This window comes from Arvicola amphibius, chromosome 4 (assembly GCF_903992535.2).
Source record: "Arvicola amphibius chromosome 4, mArvAmp1.2, whole genome shotgun sequence".
NCBI lineage: Eukaryota > Metazoa > Chordata > Mammalia > Rodentia > Cricetidae > Arvicola > Arvicola amphibius.
This window is the reverse complement of record NC_052050.1, coordinates 27,066,059-27,082,939: the sequence shown is the minus strand read 5'-3', so window position 1 is coordinate 27,082,939 and position 16,881 is coordinate 27,066,059. Positions and strand designations below refer to the sequence as shown.

Sequence of the window (16,881 nt, the reverse complement as noted above, 5' to 3'; positions counted from 1 at the left end):
GTGTATATATGTGTGTGTGTGTGTGTGTGTGTGTGTGTGTGTGTGTAAGGGGGACAAAGGATGGAGGGAAAAGGCTGGAGACAAAGTGGGAAGGCAGAGAGACTGTGTCAGGGTGTATGGGGTCTTGGGTGGACAGCAGGCAGGCATAGGGGGTACACCATCCCTGAAAGGGAGTCCCCAGTGCTCACCTACCCACTTAGTCCTGGTGGGCAGGTCCCTCCAGCTCTCAGGCTTTCTCCCCCTTTCCTGGCCTGGCTGGAGCCCACCCGAATGGAAACCAAGTCCCAGCAGCACTATCTGAACGATGGGGAAAGCAGCAATGAGGAGTGAGGGGACCTCTGACCACCTTGAAGCAAGTGGTGCACATTGTCAAGAGGGGGAAACAGGGCCACCCCGTCACCCTTCTAGAACCTCAACTGCTGCCCGTGGGAAGGGCTCTGATCCCAGGCTGGGAGAGGCAGCTCCTAGAATGGGCTGGGCCCATCCAAAGAACTGAGGCCCTTGGGAAGGATGTCTAGCTAATGAAGCCTCTGACCTCTGCTGTTCTGAGTACTGGAAAGATTCACAGCCAAACAGAGGTGACCAGCATACCTCCTATCCTCCAAAGGCCCCCCAAAGCCTAGTTGTTTGAGACTTGGTTAGATCTCAGGGAACAAACAGTAGCTCCTCCATCCAGCTCTGCTTTACCCTTGGGGTGGGGTGTGTGTGTGAGAGATGTCCCCGAACAATGTACCAGTCACAGTGACACTGAGATTCCTGGCCAGGCACAGGGGAAAGCAGCTACCGCTCTGCCCATATAGGATCAATCTTATGTGTCACCTCATCTCAGGACAGGGCTCAGAAGATATGACTATATATGTCTGTGTGTGTGTGTGTGTGTGTGTGTGTGTATGCAATAAAGTGCCCAGCTGGGTTGTTATTCCAGTAGAAAGGAAACTGAGGCAGGAGAGGACACGGAAGGCATCTTGGCAATGGGACCAGAAACAAAGGCTAGAGTCCAGGAGACCTAAAGGGAGCCCTGGCTTATCCCCTTGCCATGTCTGTGATATGTGACCTGAGGCAGACCGGGGACAGTTTGAGCTTTCTCCCCAACTTTTCTTGTTCTGACTGCTAACCCAGGAGGAACCTGGCACCCAGCAGGTGACTCACAGCGCTGTGGGGGTCAATTTTGGGGCGCTCCATGGCGATGGTGATACAGTTGAGGAAAATGATGACAAGGACCACGTGGTCAAACATCTTGTGGGTGATGATCCGGTGACACAGGAGGCGGAACCTGCTCCAGGGACAGAGGTAAAGGCTGGAAGGAGAGGCACCTGCAGACTACCCCTGCTGCCTTGCACTGGGACCCAAGGCTAGCATCCCCATGGCTGGCATCCCCAGGTAGGGACACAACAGACCTTGATTGAGGAGGAAAGATGTAGGCAGACCAGGAATCTCGCTCTCGGCAACAGGCAGGAAGCCGGGCTCTGACCCAGGCTCGTATTCGTTCCCCTTTGCTCTAAGAAAGGAATACTGGGGTGTGAGCAGGACCAAGACTCCAAATCATCGACGTCTGTCTCCTGAGCAGCACTGAGCCTGGTCCATCCTTCCCAGCCTCTACCAGTCCTCTGCCCTGTTCTTTACCTTTATCTCTAAAACCACCTCTCAACTTGACTCCCTACACACCAGCCCCAGCATTGCCCTCTTTTATCTGCCCCTCCTCCCCTGCATTCCAGGTCTCTTGCCTTCAGCCTCCAGCCCAGCTCCCTGCTTTTCTTCCTCCCCTCCCTGCTGGGTTTGGAAGCTGCATCAGTTACAAACACTGTACTCATCACAGCTGTCTGCTCAGATACACCTGGGCAGAGGAGACACGGCCCCTTCTCATGGGCTACGCCTGCATCCTGCATCCCTGTCCCTGTGCTCTTCTTCAGGGTTAAGGGGGTGGTGAATGGGATGGGGGAGGAGGAAGTGGCTGAGGACACGCTGTAAGTCAAGGCTTGTGATGAGGTTCAGCCGAGAAAGGGGGACAGGAGGGGAGGGGAGCGATCAGTTTAGAGAGATGAGTGATGGGTCTTCCTGAGTCACAGGGGGAGGGCCATGAAAGATTCATACACATCTGCCTGAAACCATTCATATCCACCAAGGACAGCGGAGAGCAGTCAGCCCTGGCCACAAGCATGCGGGATTGAGGCTCTGCAGGGTGGCAGAGAGAAAGAGGCTGCTCAGAGGTCAGATTGCAAGCTGGGCATTCCTGGTGACAAGTCCCTTATACTGCTGCCTGAGCAAGGTCAGGGGTAAGGGGTCACTGTACCCCGCTGGGATCTTACCAGGTTGCCCTCATCATCACCATCATCTCCATCTAGTGGAGGGTCATCCGGCCTCAGGGCCCGGGCCAGACGCCCTGAAGCTGACTTGCCATTGCAGCCTTGGTGCTCAGAGGCAGAGCTTCGGCCGCTGGCTGTACGGTGCAAGCCTGGCACCTGCAGGGTGTCAGGCAGGTCAAAAGAGCTCTTGGCCTCACGGTCCAAGGAACCCCTGTGGCGATGATCACTGCCTGCTGGGCTGGTCCGCTCCTCTTCTGAACTCTCATCCTCATCCTGGCTCTCTTGACCCTCTCCTGACAGCAGGGACCTCCGTTCCCCACTCGGGCTCCTACGCTTTAGGCTGGGAGCCCGGCCCAAGCTGTTGCGGCTGGAGCGCCTGCTGGTCCAGCTGCTTGCTGCACTCCAGGGACTGTGTGGGGAGCTGCGGGCACTTGGCTGTGGAGTGAACAGAGGAGAAATGAACTCAGCTGAGGCTACAAGGATCATCATTTCCCTAGCCTGTGAGCCTCCCTGGAAATGGACACTGGGAGAAGCAATGTTAATCAAGGGTCTGGAATCCAATGCCTCAGTGCAGACATTGTTTCAACTTTCCAGTTATTAAGCCTCTCCGTGCCTCTGTTTTTCCATCTGTAAAGTAGATCCAGCAATAACACTTGTTTTTCATTTAGCTGGCGAGATGAGTATTGTCATTACTGAGAGGCCGCATAAAATAACGGCAAGAAAGAACTCAATAACAAGAAAGCCAGAGGTTCTCAACGTGCGGGTTGCGACCCCTTTTGGGGTTGAATGACACTTTCACAGGGGTCACCTAAAACCATCAGAAAACACAGACATTTATATCTATAATTCATAACAGTAGCAAAATTGCAGTAATGAAGTAGCAACGAAAATAATTTTATGCTTGGGGGTCACCACAACATGAAGAACTGTACTAAAGGGGCGCAGCATTAGGAAGACTGAGAACCAAAGCCAAAGCAATCCGACTGAAGGCCGGGTGCGATGGTGCAGGTTTGTAATCCCAGTACTTTGGAGGGAAGCAGAGACAGGGACCAGGAATTCAAGACCACCCTTGGCTACTCATCAAGCCCAAGCTCAGTGCTAGCCTGATACAGAGACTGCCTCAAAACAAAACAAACAAAACAAAAACCGAAAGTGAACGGAGGACCCGAGTAAACATTTCTCAAAAGACGACAAAACCTGCAAGCAAAAACATGGGAAATGTTCAGTATCCTAGCCGTCAGGGAAATGCTAATCATTTCTTTTCCACCTTTGTATGTGTGTGTATATGAGGTCTATGTGTGTGTGTATGAGATCTCTTTCTGAGTATATGAGATTTATGTATGTGTGTATGAGGTGTGTGTGAGATGTGTGTATATGTATATGAGATCTCTGTGTATATGATATATCTCTGTGTGTATGAGATTTATGTGTGTGTATGAGGTGTTTGTGTATGTGAGATATGTCTATGTGTATGAGACCTGTGTGTATATATGAAATCTCTCTCTCTCTGTGTCCTGAGTTCAAATTCAGGTCCTCATGTTTATATGGCAAGTGCTTTCCCTCCCGAGCCATCTCCAAACTCCCTAAATACAAGTTAAAAGCACCTAAATACAAGTACCTCACACCTGTTGGAATAACTATGGTCCACGTCAATGCGGAGAAAAGGGAACATTTGCACACTGTTGGTGGGAATATAAATTAGTACAGCTACCGTGGAAAACCATATGGAAGATCTTCAGAAGTCTAAAAATAGAATGGCTGTATAGTCCAGCAATTCTACAACTATAGGTATATAGAGAAGATATTCTAAATCACTATGCAAAAGATCCCAGCTCTGCTCTCATGTTCATTGCTTCACTTCTCACAATAGCAAAGTATCCCTCAGCCAAAAGGATTTTAAAAATGGGGCTACACAGATGGCTTAGTGGTTATGAACACACAATGCTCTCTCAAAGAACACATCACGAGGCTCACAACTGCTTATAACTCTGGTTCCAGGGGGATAAGACACACTCTTCTGAACTCTTGAGAGCACTACACACACATACATACACACACACACACACACACACACACATGCACATATTTATAATTAAAAATAGAAATAATTTTCTAAATAAAAAGAACATATGGCACATATACAACACTCAGCCTTTAAAAAGAAGGCGGCTGGGGAGATGGCTCAGTGGGTAAAATCCCTGCCACACAAGCATAAGGGCCCGGTGCGGGTAGCCAGCACCCATGGACAAAGCCAGGTTGTGCATAGCTGTAACTTTAGCACCGGGTCAGGGTGGAGACAAGCACGTCCCCCAAGTTTGTTGACCAGCCAGTCTAGACAGTCAGCGAGCACCAGTTTTACCCAGAGACCCTTTCTCAAAAGATACGGTACAATAGAGAAAGAAATCCAACACTGACCTCTGGCCTCCACACATGTTCATACGCGCACACACACAAACACACGCACTTAAACCCAAATAGTAAAAATGGAAAAAAAGAAATCCTGTTACTGCCAGTAACGTGGGCGACCTTGGAGAAAAGGATACTAAGTAAAATGAGCCAGACACGGAGAGGCAGATTTTCCCATGATCTCAGTTTGGATTCTGAAAGGAATGAATGTATACAGGAGCTGAACGGTGCCCCATGGAGCTTGGGAGGCTCGGAGCTATTGGTCCAAGGGAACAAAATGTCAGTCAGAGCAAAGGAGTGCACCTATAGTGGCATGGTGCCTATAGATAGCAATGACATAATGCACGGTCTGAATCTGGTAAGAGAGTAGACACATGTTATGACACAAAAATGTATGTGAGATGCTATGGTCATTAATCAGCTTAATAACACCATTTCATATTCGCATGCACCAAATGCCACATTTTACTACATAAACATATACAATAATATATTAATTATATAAAAAAAAAACTCTTAGCTAGCCAATGTGGTGGTATGCACCTTTAATCCTAGCACCCTGGAGGTAGAGGTAGGCGGAGCTCTGTGAATTCAAGGCCAACCTAGTCTACTAGTGAATTCCAGGCAGCTAGAGCTACATTGGGAGACCTTGTCTCAGAAAAGCAAATAAATAAATAATAAAGTCTTGGCTGATGGTGCATACCTCTTATCCTAGTACTCTGGGAGACTGAGGCAGGAGGTTCATGTGCTCAAAACCAGCATGGGCTATGTAGTGAGACCCTGTTTCAAAATGCCAAGTAAAATGATAATAAATTAGAGGTAAAGGCCTAAAAATAAAAATAAATAAAAAGACAGTATAACTATAGTCTTCTGCCCTATAAAACTGGCTTCGTCACTCACGTCAGCCACCTGAGACTGGGGTCCCCATCAGTGAGATGGAAGCAATGATGGTACCTCCCTCACAGTAGCTGGCCAGTAAAGATCGCAGTCACGATATCCACAGCAGAATCTAGCATGGTAGCAGGAGCTAAATGAGGGTTTAAGTATAAAGGGGAAATGTGTTCCCCATCCTTGATCTATAGAAGGGGCCCAGAAAAGTTAATCCTTCCCGGGGTCACATGGGATGAGAACAGGGGCGCTGGGTAAGAACACTGCTTCCCTAGCCCTGGTTGCTCTGTCCAGCCCGTCCTCCTGCTGTCCTGTTTCTCTCCCACAGTGGGGCACCGACGTACGATCCCTTACCGGTGACTTCATCTCATGATGGGCAGTTCCAGGTTCAGCGGACCCACTACTACTGGTGCGGCGAGAGCCGGGACCCAGTGCCTCCCCCACACCTGTGCTGGAGCTCTTGGGCAGTGACATTGGTGTAGCAGCCGTGTGGATGATGAGGGGCGGCAGGAGGCTCTTCTGTAGCTCTGGGTGTTCTCCCAAGGCCACCACTGCGGGAGGAGAGGGGAGATCCTGAGTCCATCCAGGCAGGTTTGGGGCCAGAGGCTATTCCCCTCAGGACCTTTACTCACAGGCCAAGCGCTTCTTCCTGTCCCCATCACCATCCACGCTGGGTGAAAAGAAATCAGGCTCTGACTCGGACTTGGTGGCATCTCCCTAGGGTCAGGGAACGGTGGATCATTAGGACCCTGGTCAGGCAGGTGTCATCAGCCTGGGATAAGGTCTCCCTCTCATCACATGAACACACCACACACAGACCACAGGAACCAGCAACCACGACATGAGGCATGCATGGGGATGGGCCAGACCACCCAGGCTGGGGGCCTGGGGCTTCCCATGGCTGATGCCTCTGCCTCCCACCAGCCAAACCTTATGAAAGGCCATGGATAACCAAGCCCACAGCACAGGCAGCCTGGCTGGACTGGCACTAAAACTAACTGAGGGGACAAGGGGTGGCTGGATGGGCAGGTGGCATAAGCCAGAGGGGTGGAGAACCAGGGTGAAGTGGTCACTACAGCCCCAATTCCAAAAGCCTACTCGGGACCCCTTCCCCTCACCTCATGTCATCCCTCCCTGAACCTCATACCTGTGGATCTGTGAAGGAAACAGAAAGACCCAAGCCAGAGCAACTTAGCACAAAGATGGCACGTGAGTCCCTTAACCCCTGGCCTCCACCTACCCCAAGCTCCAGCTTCTTCCTGGCCCCATTTCTACTTCTCTCTCTGTCTCTGGGATAGATTTTTTTTCCCTCCCTTCTTAGCAGGTCAGTAGGTTTCCCAGTAATTATACATTCCTCCTTAAGAAGTTATTAAAAAATACTTGATTGCTACTTTTGATAAGGGCATAAATACTGGATAATTGGCATCTCAGGGGATCATTTTCATTAACTCAGTTTACATCCCTAACGAGGCCTTTAATTATCAAGTGGGATCTCCAGGGGGCTGCTAGGGATGCATAGCCCTATGGGGTCCCATGGGAAGCCTGGCTTTGCCCCAAATTCTAGTGTCAGTGCAGGAAACAGCAAAGTACAGGTTTGGCTTGAGGGGCCAAATGGAGAGTCATGCTCAGAGATGGCTGGTAGAATTTAATTCAATGACTGGTGGTCAGAGACTCAAAGGTGGCTTTAAAATCGTACGGCCAGAGCTACACCCCATCTCTGCATCCTCCAAAGACTTGTACTGAGCTGAGATATCTGTGGGACCTTCAGTGGAGACCAGGGCAAGGGGTGACAGGGAAAAGAATGAGGGAGCATGTTCTATGACCACAGGTCTTGCTTCCACCGAGGCCGGATGTTTCAGGCTCCTTCAGGACCCAGGTGCGGGCAGGCACGCATGCGGTGCCCACATACATGTGCACATAGAGGATTCTAAGTCCCTTCCTTCTCTGGCCCATCCACAGGCCCGGCAGAGATGGGAATGTGCCCTCTGCAACCTGATGTGGGCAGAGGTAAAGAAGCTCCTCCCTTCCGTGTCCTTAAGGTGGGGGGAGCGGGGAAGGGACTTAAAATCAAAGCAAACCTCATGACACCAATGACCACCACGGCGACCACAGGTTGCACAACAGCTGAGCATGAACAGGAACACAGAGACACGGGGCAGAGTGGAGGGGGCACTGGGCACAGGGACATGCCGACTCGTGATCGCATACCTACCCCCTGGGAGTCGACAGGCAGCTGAATACAGCTTAACTGTCCACTCGCATCTTCCCGTTTGCTGATTTCCTACAGGGAGAGGGGGAGGTAGGGGAGGGCTGCTGTTCACAGGCGCTCAGGCCTTCAATAGATCAGCAATGTCCCAAGAGGATGAAGAAAAGGAAATGAAGGACATGGGGTAGGGAGAGCGGGACAGGACAGCCTTCGAGAATTCAGCCTCAGGCTCCCAGGCCTGAATGAATCTGAAGGGTGAAGGCAGAGGCCACAGAGGGAAGGCAAGTGCAGCAAGGATCAAGTCCTCCAAGAATCCTTGTAAGAGTAGCCACCGTGCTTTTCTGTGGAACCAGGGGTCAAAATCATGGCCTTGACTGTGCCAGTGCTCTACCACTGAACCGCATCCACAGTCCTTGACTTTTGAGGCAAGGTTTCACTGTGTGGCTGGGATGGGAATGGAACTCACGGTCCCCTTGCCTCTGCCTTCTCAGGACTAGGATTACAGGTGCGTGTGCCACCATACCCAGCCTTCAACGGCTCATGAGCAAAGCTCACGTCCTTGCAAGGTGGGAGATGGCACCATTACAAGCATCCTGCAGAGTAGACACCTGAGGTCACAGAAGTTAAGGAAATTGCCCCATCCTGTGCAGAGTTGGAGACTGTGGGCTGCGCCCCACATCTCCCGCTGAGAGCACAGCTCCCCGCTCTCTGTTCCAAGGTGTCGATGTGAGCTGCAAGGGTAGGAATGGGCAGAGGGAGGGAATGGAGAAGCGGATAAAAGCTCGGACCAGGGCCTCGATGTGGGGGCAGAGTCCGGTCTCATCGTTTCTAAGACTCTCAGCCCCAAGTCCTCTCCAGTCAGAATGGATGCGTGTGCCCAGGGTGGGATGAGAAGTGACAAGTAACAGTGGAATGGCAGCCACGATGTTGTTTAGTATCAATTAATGGCTACACACAGGGCCTGCTGCTTGTTCATCTAATTAAGTGCATGGATGACAAATAGACAGGAATTCAGGGCACTACCCCCTGGGAATCAGGAAATCAGCAGCCAAGCAGGCTCTGTCCCCAAGCCACCCCCTACCCACTCTTAGCAGGATGTTAAGGCCAGCAGGAGAGCTACCCTTGAGGTCTCCCGCTGAGGCTCGCCAAAATGAGGCAGTTGCTCCTTCCACTGAGGTGGGTTGTCTTGTTCATAAAAGCAAAACAGTATTTCAGGTTATCACGACCCCAAAACTAGCCTCCCTTGCCAGACCGTGGGACCTACTGAAACCCTACAGAGGAAAGGATAGGAGGTTCCAGAGGTGCCCAAGTCATCAGCATTGAATGACACCCCATGCAGGACAGTGGAGCCGCTGGTCCAACACCTCAGGGCTCTAGCTGCAGCCCACCCCAGGGAAAGGAGGATTAACCTTGAAATTCTTCCCCTATTGTACACCTTACCTGAAGCATCAACCCAGCCCTTGAAGGCACCAGACCCTGGGTGACACTTTCCTGGGAAGGGCACTTATACTATGAAGGTTTAGGAGGGAATCTCCTGTGAGGCCCTTGTCAATCCTTCCCATGCTGGGAAAGCTCTCAGGCCCCCAGCAGGGCCAGGGTGACCAGGCCAGACATAAGGGCCTGGCAGCTCTCTTCCCACACTCAGTCATTGCTGCTGCCTAGCAACCAGGCCAGCTCAGCTGCATTCGATTTAGCAAGGTATTTGTGAAAGCCAGTTGGTGGGGAAGGGGCTAGCTATCTATGCTGGACACCCCAGGTCTGCCATGGTAGCTAGATGAAGGAGAAAAGGCTAGGGTATTTTCTACTTCCTTCAGGATTTTGTTTTTCCCTGAGAGCCTGAGAGTAAACTCAGTCATCACAAATTGCTTTTGGAAGGGACTGAAGAGACCCTTCCCCATTCAACTCTTCACTCTGGCAGGCAGCTAGCGGCTACCAATCATGACGCTCTTGGGAGAACCCTGTGGTATCTCTCAAATCTTCAGGTCCAGGGGAAACCTCAAAGAAGCGTCCCATGGCAAGGACAGTGCCAGCGGCACACTGGCACTGCAAGAGACCCACCCACCTATCACTAAAGCCTCCCACACACACACACCTCAAGCTGCCTTTGCTGCCACTCAGCAGGGAGGAAATGTGGTCATGGATAACTACACAATTGAAAGGGAAGTGGAGAAGGGCCAGTGAGGGACAGATGCTCCCTCCTGCACACCACTAGTGCCCAACACCCGCACCCCCTCAGCCCAGCCCAGCCCAGGGGGAACAGCCCTCCCTTGCAAGACTGGGAAAGAGTCGGAAAATAGATTTTTGTTTTTCCACCGTGTGCTGGGTATTTATAGACCAGGCCGCAGCGGGAGTTTCCATCCGGGTCACCCAGCGAGAACTGGACCAAGAGCTTCTCCAGGCCCAGCCTGGTGAATTTCTAGGTTGGGTCAACCTGCCCTGTTTGAGGTGCTGGCGTGACGGAGTGGGGATGAGAGCTTGGGTGGGAAGACGGGCAGAGCTGAGGGAAAAGGAGGTAGGTCTTTGGGACAGAAGCTGTGCCCTGGCACATCCAGGGCAGGATCAATGTGAATCAATATTAATTGATGACGCTGCCTGTGACGGAGGTGATGAAGTCTGGGCTGGAAATAGGACGCTCATCTCTGCCATGCCCGCAGCTAATTGGGCTCATTTCTCACCCTGGGCAGCTAAGCCCTGCCTGGGGCCCTGGTGGCATCTTCATCAGCTCAGCCTGTGCTCAGAAGATTTGCACACAAGCCTCCCACACCCCTCAGCCCTCATGAGTCCTCCCTACATGCACCATAAAGGCCCATGCTCTGGGATCCGCTACAAAGGTCCCCAAATTTGGCTTGTCTATCTGGGGAAGGACCTAGCTGACTAACTTACAACCTAACCTAACCCTGCCAACTTACAACCCACACAGCCATCTCCTGTCTCACCCCTGATGACAGGCTTCAAAAGGCCCAGCACTCCCCACCCCAGGTCCACCCTGGCTTAGTCCAAAGAGTCTCCCAGGCCTCATAGGCAGCAGCAGAGAGAAGGGACAGTCATCCCTTCTGGGAGTTAGGAGACTGCCCTCATTAGGGTGAGATGGGCAGAGCAGGGGGTTACCTCTGCCTGGAAGCCCTCCACCAGAATGGCGACAAGCAGGTTAAAGAGTACGTAGTTGCCAAACGTCATGAGGGCGATGAAGTAAAGGGCAGCCCAAGATGATGTGGAGGCCATGCCGTTGTAGAGGACTTTATTCCAGTCCTCCTGAGTCAGAATCTGTGGGCAGGGGACAGGAGTCAGGGCTTGACTGCATGCCCAACCTCCCCAGCTCACCCCTGCCCTACGACCCTTGAACCTGAAAGACAGTGACGATGGCCCAGAGCAGGGAGTCAAAATTCTTCCGGTCTGGCAACGTGTCCCCATCCCGTTCCGATGCAAACTTACAACCAAAGAGATGCATGCCCAGGATGCTGGAGACACAGGAAGTTCCAGATCGGGTCAAGGTCCTGTGCTCCTGCCTCTAGTCCCACCCTACTCTTGGCCAGCATTGTGCTCACCTGAAGATGAAGATGAAGAGCATGAGCAGCATGCAGAAGGTGGCCACGTTGTCCATGGTCTTCATGAGCACCACGAGCTGCCGCTGCAGCGCCGGCAGGAAGCGTACGAGCTTCAGCACCCGCATCAGGCGGAAGGTCCGCAGCACCGACAGGCCACCTCCCTGCTGGCCCACAATCTCCCACACACTGTGGGAGGCAGGCAGCCTGAGTCCCTACACCCCTGCAGCCTGACTTCCCTTTCTGAGGACCCACTGGTGACCTCTGAAACCCAGCTGCCCAGCACAGCTTGGAACAAGGTCAGGCACACAGTACGTCTGGTTTCAGAGGTGCTGAAAATCCAGGTGATAGCTCCTGCTTGCTTGACCCTCCCCTCTCAGCCAGAGATCACGTCCTGGTAACAGGCCGCCCTCTCCTTAAATCCCACCGATGCAAGAGCATCAAGTTGTGGAATATTTGCTTTGTTCTCTTCTAATAAAATCTAAAGCCAATCCCAGAAACCAATAAAGTAGTTCTGGCCCTGGGTTGGGGGTGGGGGATGGAATTCTTTCCAAGTCTTGGAAACCCTAAAGTAAGTTGCTGGGTGTCTGACTTAGTTTTCCAAGCACTTTGTGAGCAGAGAAGCTTACGGCATCTCACTCTTCCTCCAACCCCACTTGAGAGCCAACTCTCTGATCCTCACCCACCCCAGGCCTGGGTAGGATTGAGGACAAGAGCTAGATGCAAGGAGGGCAGACGGAAAAGGGGCCTGGGCTCTAGGAAAGCAAGGTAAGACTCAGAGAGAAGATAAAGGATGGAATGCTGAGGCCCCGTCTCCCACCCCAAGCCATCCCGGCTGACTCTCTTTCAGACAAAGGCAGGAGGGGGCAGTTGTACCTGATGACAACAATGACACCGTCGAAGATGTTGTAGGGGTTCTTGATGTAGCCGAAGGGGCCATATACGAGCAGCTTCAGCAGCATCTCCAAGGCGAAGAGGCTGGTGAAGACGATGTTGCTGATTTCCAGGGCGTTGGTGAGCTCCTCGGGCTAGAGGGCAGTGGCGTATGTAGTAGACTCATCCCCAAGTCCCATATCCCAGTCCTCCTGAACATGGGGCCCCAGGGAGAAGAGACGCCTGAATGGCAACCTTAGGGAGTATCTAAGAAGAGAGGTATTGAAGGACAGCCACCCTGGGATCATTCCCAGGGCTGGATCTCAGGTCCCAAGACTAAAAGATTTTTGGGGGGCTACTGTGTGAGTTCTGTGGTTTCTCCTAGGGGGGTCTAAGATTTTTCAGTTCCTGTATTAAGACCCAGACTAGCAAGGTACACTAAATGACCAAATGGGGCACACCCCACCTTATAGCCCGTGTCGCCATACATATACGACAGCTATTCAATGAGCTTGGCAGCCTGCTCCAAATAACAAAGGCTACACCTGCTTCCTCCCAGATAAATTGCAAATGTGCACACTCCTGGTCACACGCGTGTTAGCAAGCAGGTGGGCAATCCCCAAAACAAGGATGCATCTGCAGCTTGTGCCTGATGGTATCTGGACTAATCCTCACCCTATCCTGCCACTCATGCTGCGACCTTCAGTAAGATTCCCAACCTCTCTGGCCAACTGTAAAACCCTAGAGGTAATTCCATTTATGCTTCTACCCAAGGTCTGGGATGGGACCATGATTGCATCCTAGCGAGGCCCTCCGAAGAACAGATGACAAAAGCCGTCTCATCTGCTTGTTCCAGCTCACTAGCCCCTTCCCTCCAGTGTGAAGGAAGTGCATCCTGTATGGCTAGCAATGTACCAGGCATTGAAAGAGCTGTAAAAAGCACGCCTCCCAGGAGCCCCGTGTCTGGCTAGAAACAAGTTGTATACACACTAAACGGTCGAATAACCACAAGGGACCTTAGAACCTGCCTTGGTGCCAAAACATATGATCCAGATATAAAATCTGGATGCTCAGGGCAAGATGAGGGGAGATGATGCGGAGAAAGGCTATTGGGAGGGAGCATTTATGATGAACTCCAAAGGGTGAGTGGGTCTCCCAGGAGAGCCCCGGGGGTTCAGGGAGAGGTGAGTAGGCAAGAGGAGCTATTATCCTAGCTGGGGGAGAAGGGAGGTGCATGGCTTGGCTGAGGGCTGGGATGTAGATAAGGATGTGATTAGCTCAGTGGGCTCACTGCCCACCTGACAGGTGACCAGACAAACCAAAAGCCCTAGGTGCATAGTAGCCGCCAGCCCAAGGAGCTGAATTACAAGAAATACCCACAGCTTTGCAGTGGTGGAGAGTGTATTTAATCTTGGGCTACAGAGGGAGCTGGATCTCTGAATTCGAAGACAGCCTGGTTTACAAAGTGAGTTTCAGGAAACTCAGGACTGTTACACAGAGAAACTGTGTCTCGAAAAACCAAGAAGGGGGGGGGGAGGGAAGAAGCAGCCAAATGAGGCCTTCATTCCATCAGACACCTCCTCCTGTTTACCCAGATGACTCGTCTGGCTGCCCAAGCATGAAGCCAGGTCCTCGGTGCAACCAAATGTATCCTGATGGCCCCAATCTGTGTGACCAGGCTGGGAGGGAAGTTAGAGAGCTGGAAGGAAAGGGCCTCTCACTAGTGGGCTGGGACATTGGGGCGGGAGTGGGGGGATCACATACATACACTCTCAGCCCATGCATGGGGTTCTTCCTAAAGGCAGGCCTGGGTGTCTGAGGGTCATCTGAGCTGTTGGGGGAGCTCTTTCTGCCCTCCATTGCTCTGGCAGATCTTGAGTGAGTATTTGATTCACCAGCTCTGAGTCCTAAGAGGACACGGTAACCAGCTCTAGTTAATACGGTCACACCAAGGCGAGACCTTTGGCCCCTCCAGAGTCAGCACAGTGCAAAAAGCAGGGAAGAGGCCATTTAAGTGCAGATAAAGCCCAGTGCTCAGACCTCTTCTGACCCCACTCTGTACTCCAAAATCCAGTGACCAAGTTGCTACTGTCAGTGAGCCTGCCCCACTTACACAGCCCTCCTCCCTGAGCCTTGAACACACAGGTACGGCCTCACAGGCTCCAGGCCTGAGCAGGCTTCTTCACCTGGCACCCACCTAACAACCTTCCTCTGCATATGCTATAAGGCAGCAGAAGAAGCTAGGAGATGGTGGGAATGGGCTCTAAGAGAGAGGGCAGGAAGATCCAGGGAAAGCGAATCTCACATTGTCCTGACCCTGATAACACTAAACCATGAGGATTCAGACTGAAGCCACAGAGACAGTAAGGAGCCCGGAAATCCAGACAAACGACGGCTGAGCACAGAACACATCTGCTACAGATGTGTGTGTCAAGCACAAGCAGACATGAAAGCAGCATGAGGTAGAATCACAAGGGGTGGATTTTAGGTCACAGAGAGTACATAGATTGAGCTTCTCTAATCTAAAACCCCAAATTCAAAACCTACAACTTCCTGAGAACCAATGTGATGCCACAAGTGGAAATTTCCATCTGACCACATGACAGAACAGTCAGAACAAGTATACCAGCTAGGCAGGGTGACACATGCCTTCAGTCACAGCACACACCTTAGTACCCAGAGGCAGAGGTAGGCAGATCTCTGTGAATTCAAGGCCAGCCTGGTCTACATAGTGAGTTCCAGACCAGTCAGGACTACATAATAAGACCCTATTATAAAACCAAAACCAAAAAATGAGACAAAACAAAAGCACAAGCATTCTCAAAATATATACTTTTTAAACCAGGCTGTGTGTACAAGGAGTATATGAACCATCAATGAACTCTGACATAGGCCCTGTACCTAAAATATCTTATTATGCACATGGAAATGCTCTCCGATCTAAAACACTTCTGGTTTCAAACATTTTTTTCCAGGTTAGGGTGGGGTTTAAGACAGGGTTTCTCAGTGTAGCTTTGGCTGTCCTGGAACTAGCTCTGTAGACCTGACTGGCCTCGAACTCACAGAGGTCCGCTTAGCAAGTGCTGGATTAAAGGCAAGCACCACTACCACCTGGCCCAAACATAGCAAATGAATACAAGATAGTCCAATCTGTGCTTCAAAAATCCACTAAGACTCAAAATGTATCAAACTCCTTCCAAACAGCTGAAAGCATAGTAGCTCTCAAGACTTTTTTGAGACGAGGAGACCAAGGAAAAGGGGGTGGAGGGGGCCTCACTGTGTAGCCCAGTCCAGGTTGGCCTTGAACTCACACACACCTTCAGCCACAGTCTCCTGAGTCCTGGGCCACAATGCCTTGCCAGCACCATATCTTTGGTATGTATGTGTTTGCTCTAAAAGTGGGTCCTAATGAGACAGCTACTGTGTGTACACAGGCTTCATCCGGGGGGCCCTAGGCAGTCTGCATCAATAGCCTAGGGGCACATACTAGCACAGTTTATCAGCACACAGCAAAGGGCTCAGAGAGAAGGCAGGTGCAAGGGACCCCTGGAGGGCTATCCCAGGATCTCCATCAGAGAGGTGGGGCAGCAAAGGCTGAAGATCCCACCCAGCTCTGCCAAGCAGTTTTGGAGAAGCTGGGGTGCCTGGTATGGGTAGACAGAGAACCAGGCATTTGGCCTCAGCCTTGCTACTCTTCTTGCACACACTTAAGGGCCAGGACCTCTCTTTTTCCAAAACCCAATAGTCCATCCCCTGGTGATCCATGGAAGAAGAAAAACAAAAAAACAAACCAACAAAAACACCTTCCTTCTCCAGAAAGCCAGGTCCAAGCTACTAAATCGGAGGCTGGGAATGTTATGCCAACACAGGACAGGACACAGACACAATCTTAGTAACACGGTGGCCCTGGGGACTGCAGCCATAATTCTGACCACTCACAGGGGCAGAGGTGGAGTCACTTTCTGCTAGAACCCAGTACTGTGCCAGTGGATGAAGGGCCTCCCGGAGTTCATTTCCTCTACGCTTCCAACCAAACAAGGGAAAGAGAGACTGAAGCTTGTAGAGGTGTGGGAGCTTGATGAGGCTACGTGGCTTCTTTGCAAGACTCATGATACTACATCTACCACACTCTGAGAGAAAGTCCACTCAATCCCTGAGGCACGTTCCAGGCTCCCCTCATTCCCTTCCTGGCTTCAGATCCCTTTTCTCAGGCCTCTGACTGGGTATCTCCTGCCATTCCTAGATGTCAGGGCCCAGTGGATACATTATATAAGAAGTGGCGGACAGCCTGAGCCTTTGCAGCTGAGGCCAGGACCTCTGCTCTGTGTTGATGCTGGCTAGAGTCCCTCCTTGCCCATCTCCCAACCTGTCCTCTCCTGATCATCACTGTGTAGGGAGCATAACAGGGTCAGCAGCTTGCTACCATACCAAGTCCCTTGACTACACTTTAAAGTGGCCTCTGTGGACAGGACATTCTTGATATAAACGTGGGACTGAACCCAAAGACAGTAGGCCTGCCAACTCCGAACCTTTCTGCCGTGTGACCTTGGGAAAGTCCCTGAGCAGCTCAGACTTTCTTGTGTTATGCTTCTCTGCAGAACAGGGGAGTTCAAGGCTGCGAAGACTCGACGCTCAGGCCCAGGCTTGGGTAGCCTTGTGGATC

General features: G+C 51.6%; 1 protein-coding gene across 29 annotated transcripts in view; it reads right to left on the bottom strand.

Annotated features, from left to right (window-relative positions):
• The window catches only part of Cacna1g (calcium voltage-gated channel subunit alpha1 G), a 64,302-nt gene that overhangs the window by 22,445 nt on the left and 24,976 nt on the right, over positions 1 to 16,881 (bottom strand). For 19 of the 29 annotated variants that reach the window (XM_038324886.1, XM_038324878.1, XM_038324881.1 and 16 more), the window contains exons 10-19: positions 12,222 to 12,373; positions 11,349 to 11,534; positions 11,147 to 11,261; positions 10,912 to 11,067; positions 7,810 to 7,878; positions 6,230 to 6,314; positions 5,952 to 6,148; positions 2,307 to 2,738; positions 1,398 to 1,498; positions 1,150 to 1,273 (exon numbers count right to left, since the gene is read on the bottom strand). In XM_038324886.1, coding sequence (XP_038180814.1) covers positions 1,150 to 1,273; positions 1,398 to 1,498; positions 2,307 to 2,738; positions 5,952 to 6,148; positions 6,230 to 6,314; positions 7,810 to 7,878; positions 10,912 to 11,067; positions 11,147 to 11,261; positions 11,349 to 11,534; positions 12,222 to 12,373 — 1,617 coding nt within the window. The remainder of the gene's footprint in view (positions 1 to 1,149; positions 1,274 to 1,397; positions 1,499 to 2,306; positions 2,739 to 5,951; positions 6,149 to 6,229; positions 6,315 to 7,809; positions 7,879 to 10,911; positions 11,068 to 11,146; positions 11,262 to 11,348; positions 11,535 to 12,221; positions 12,374 to 16,881) is intronic. The other 10 variants (XM_038324891.1, XM_038324879.1, XM_038324883.1 and 7 more) reach the window with 1 other exon arrangement.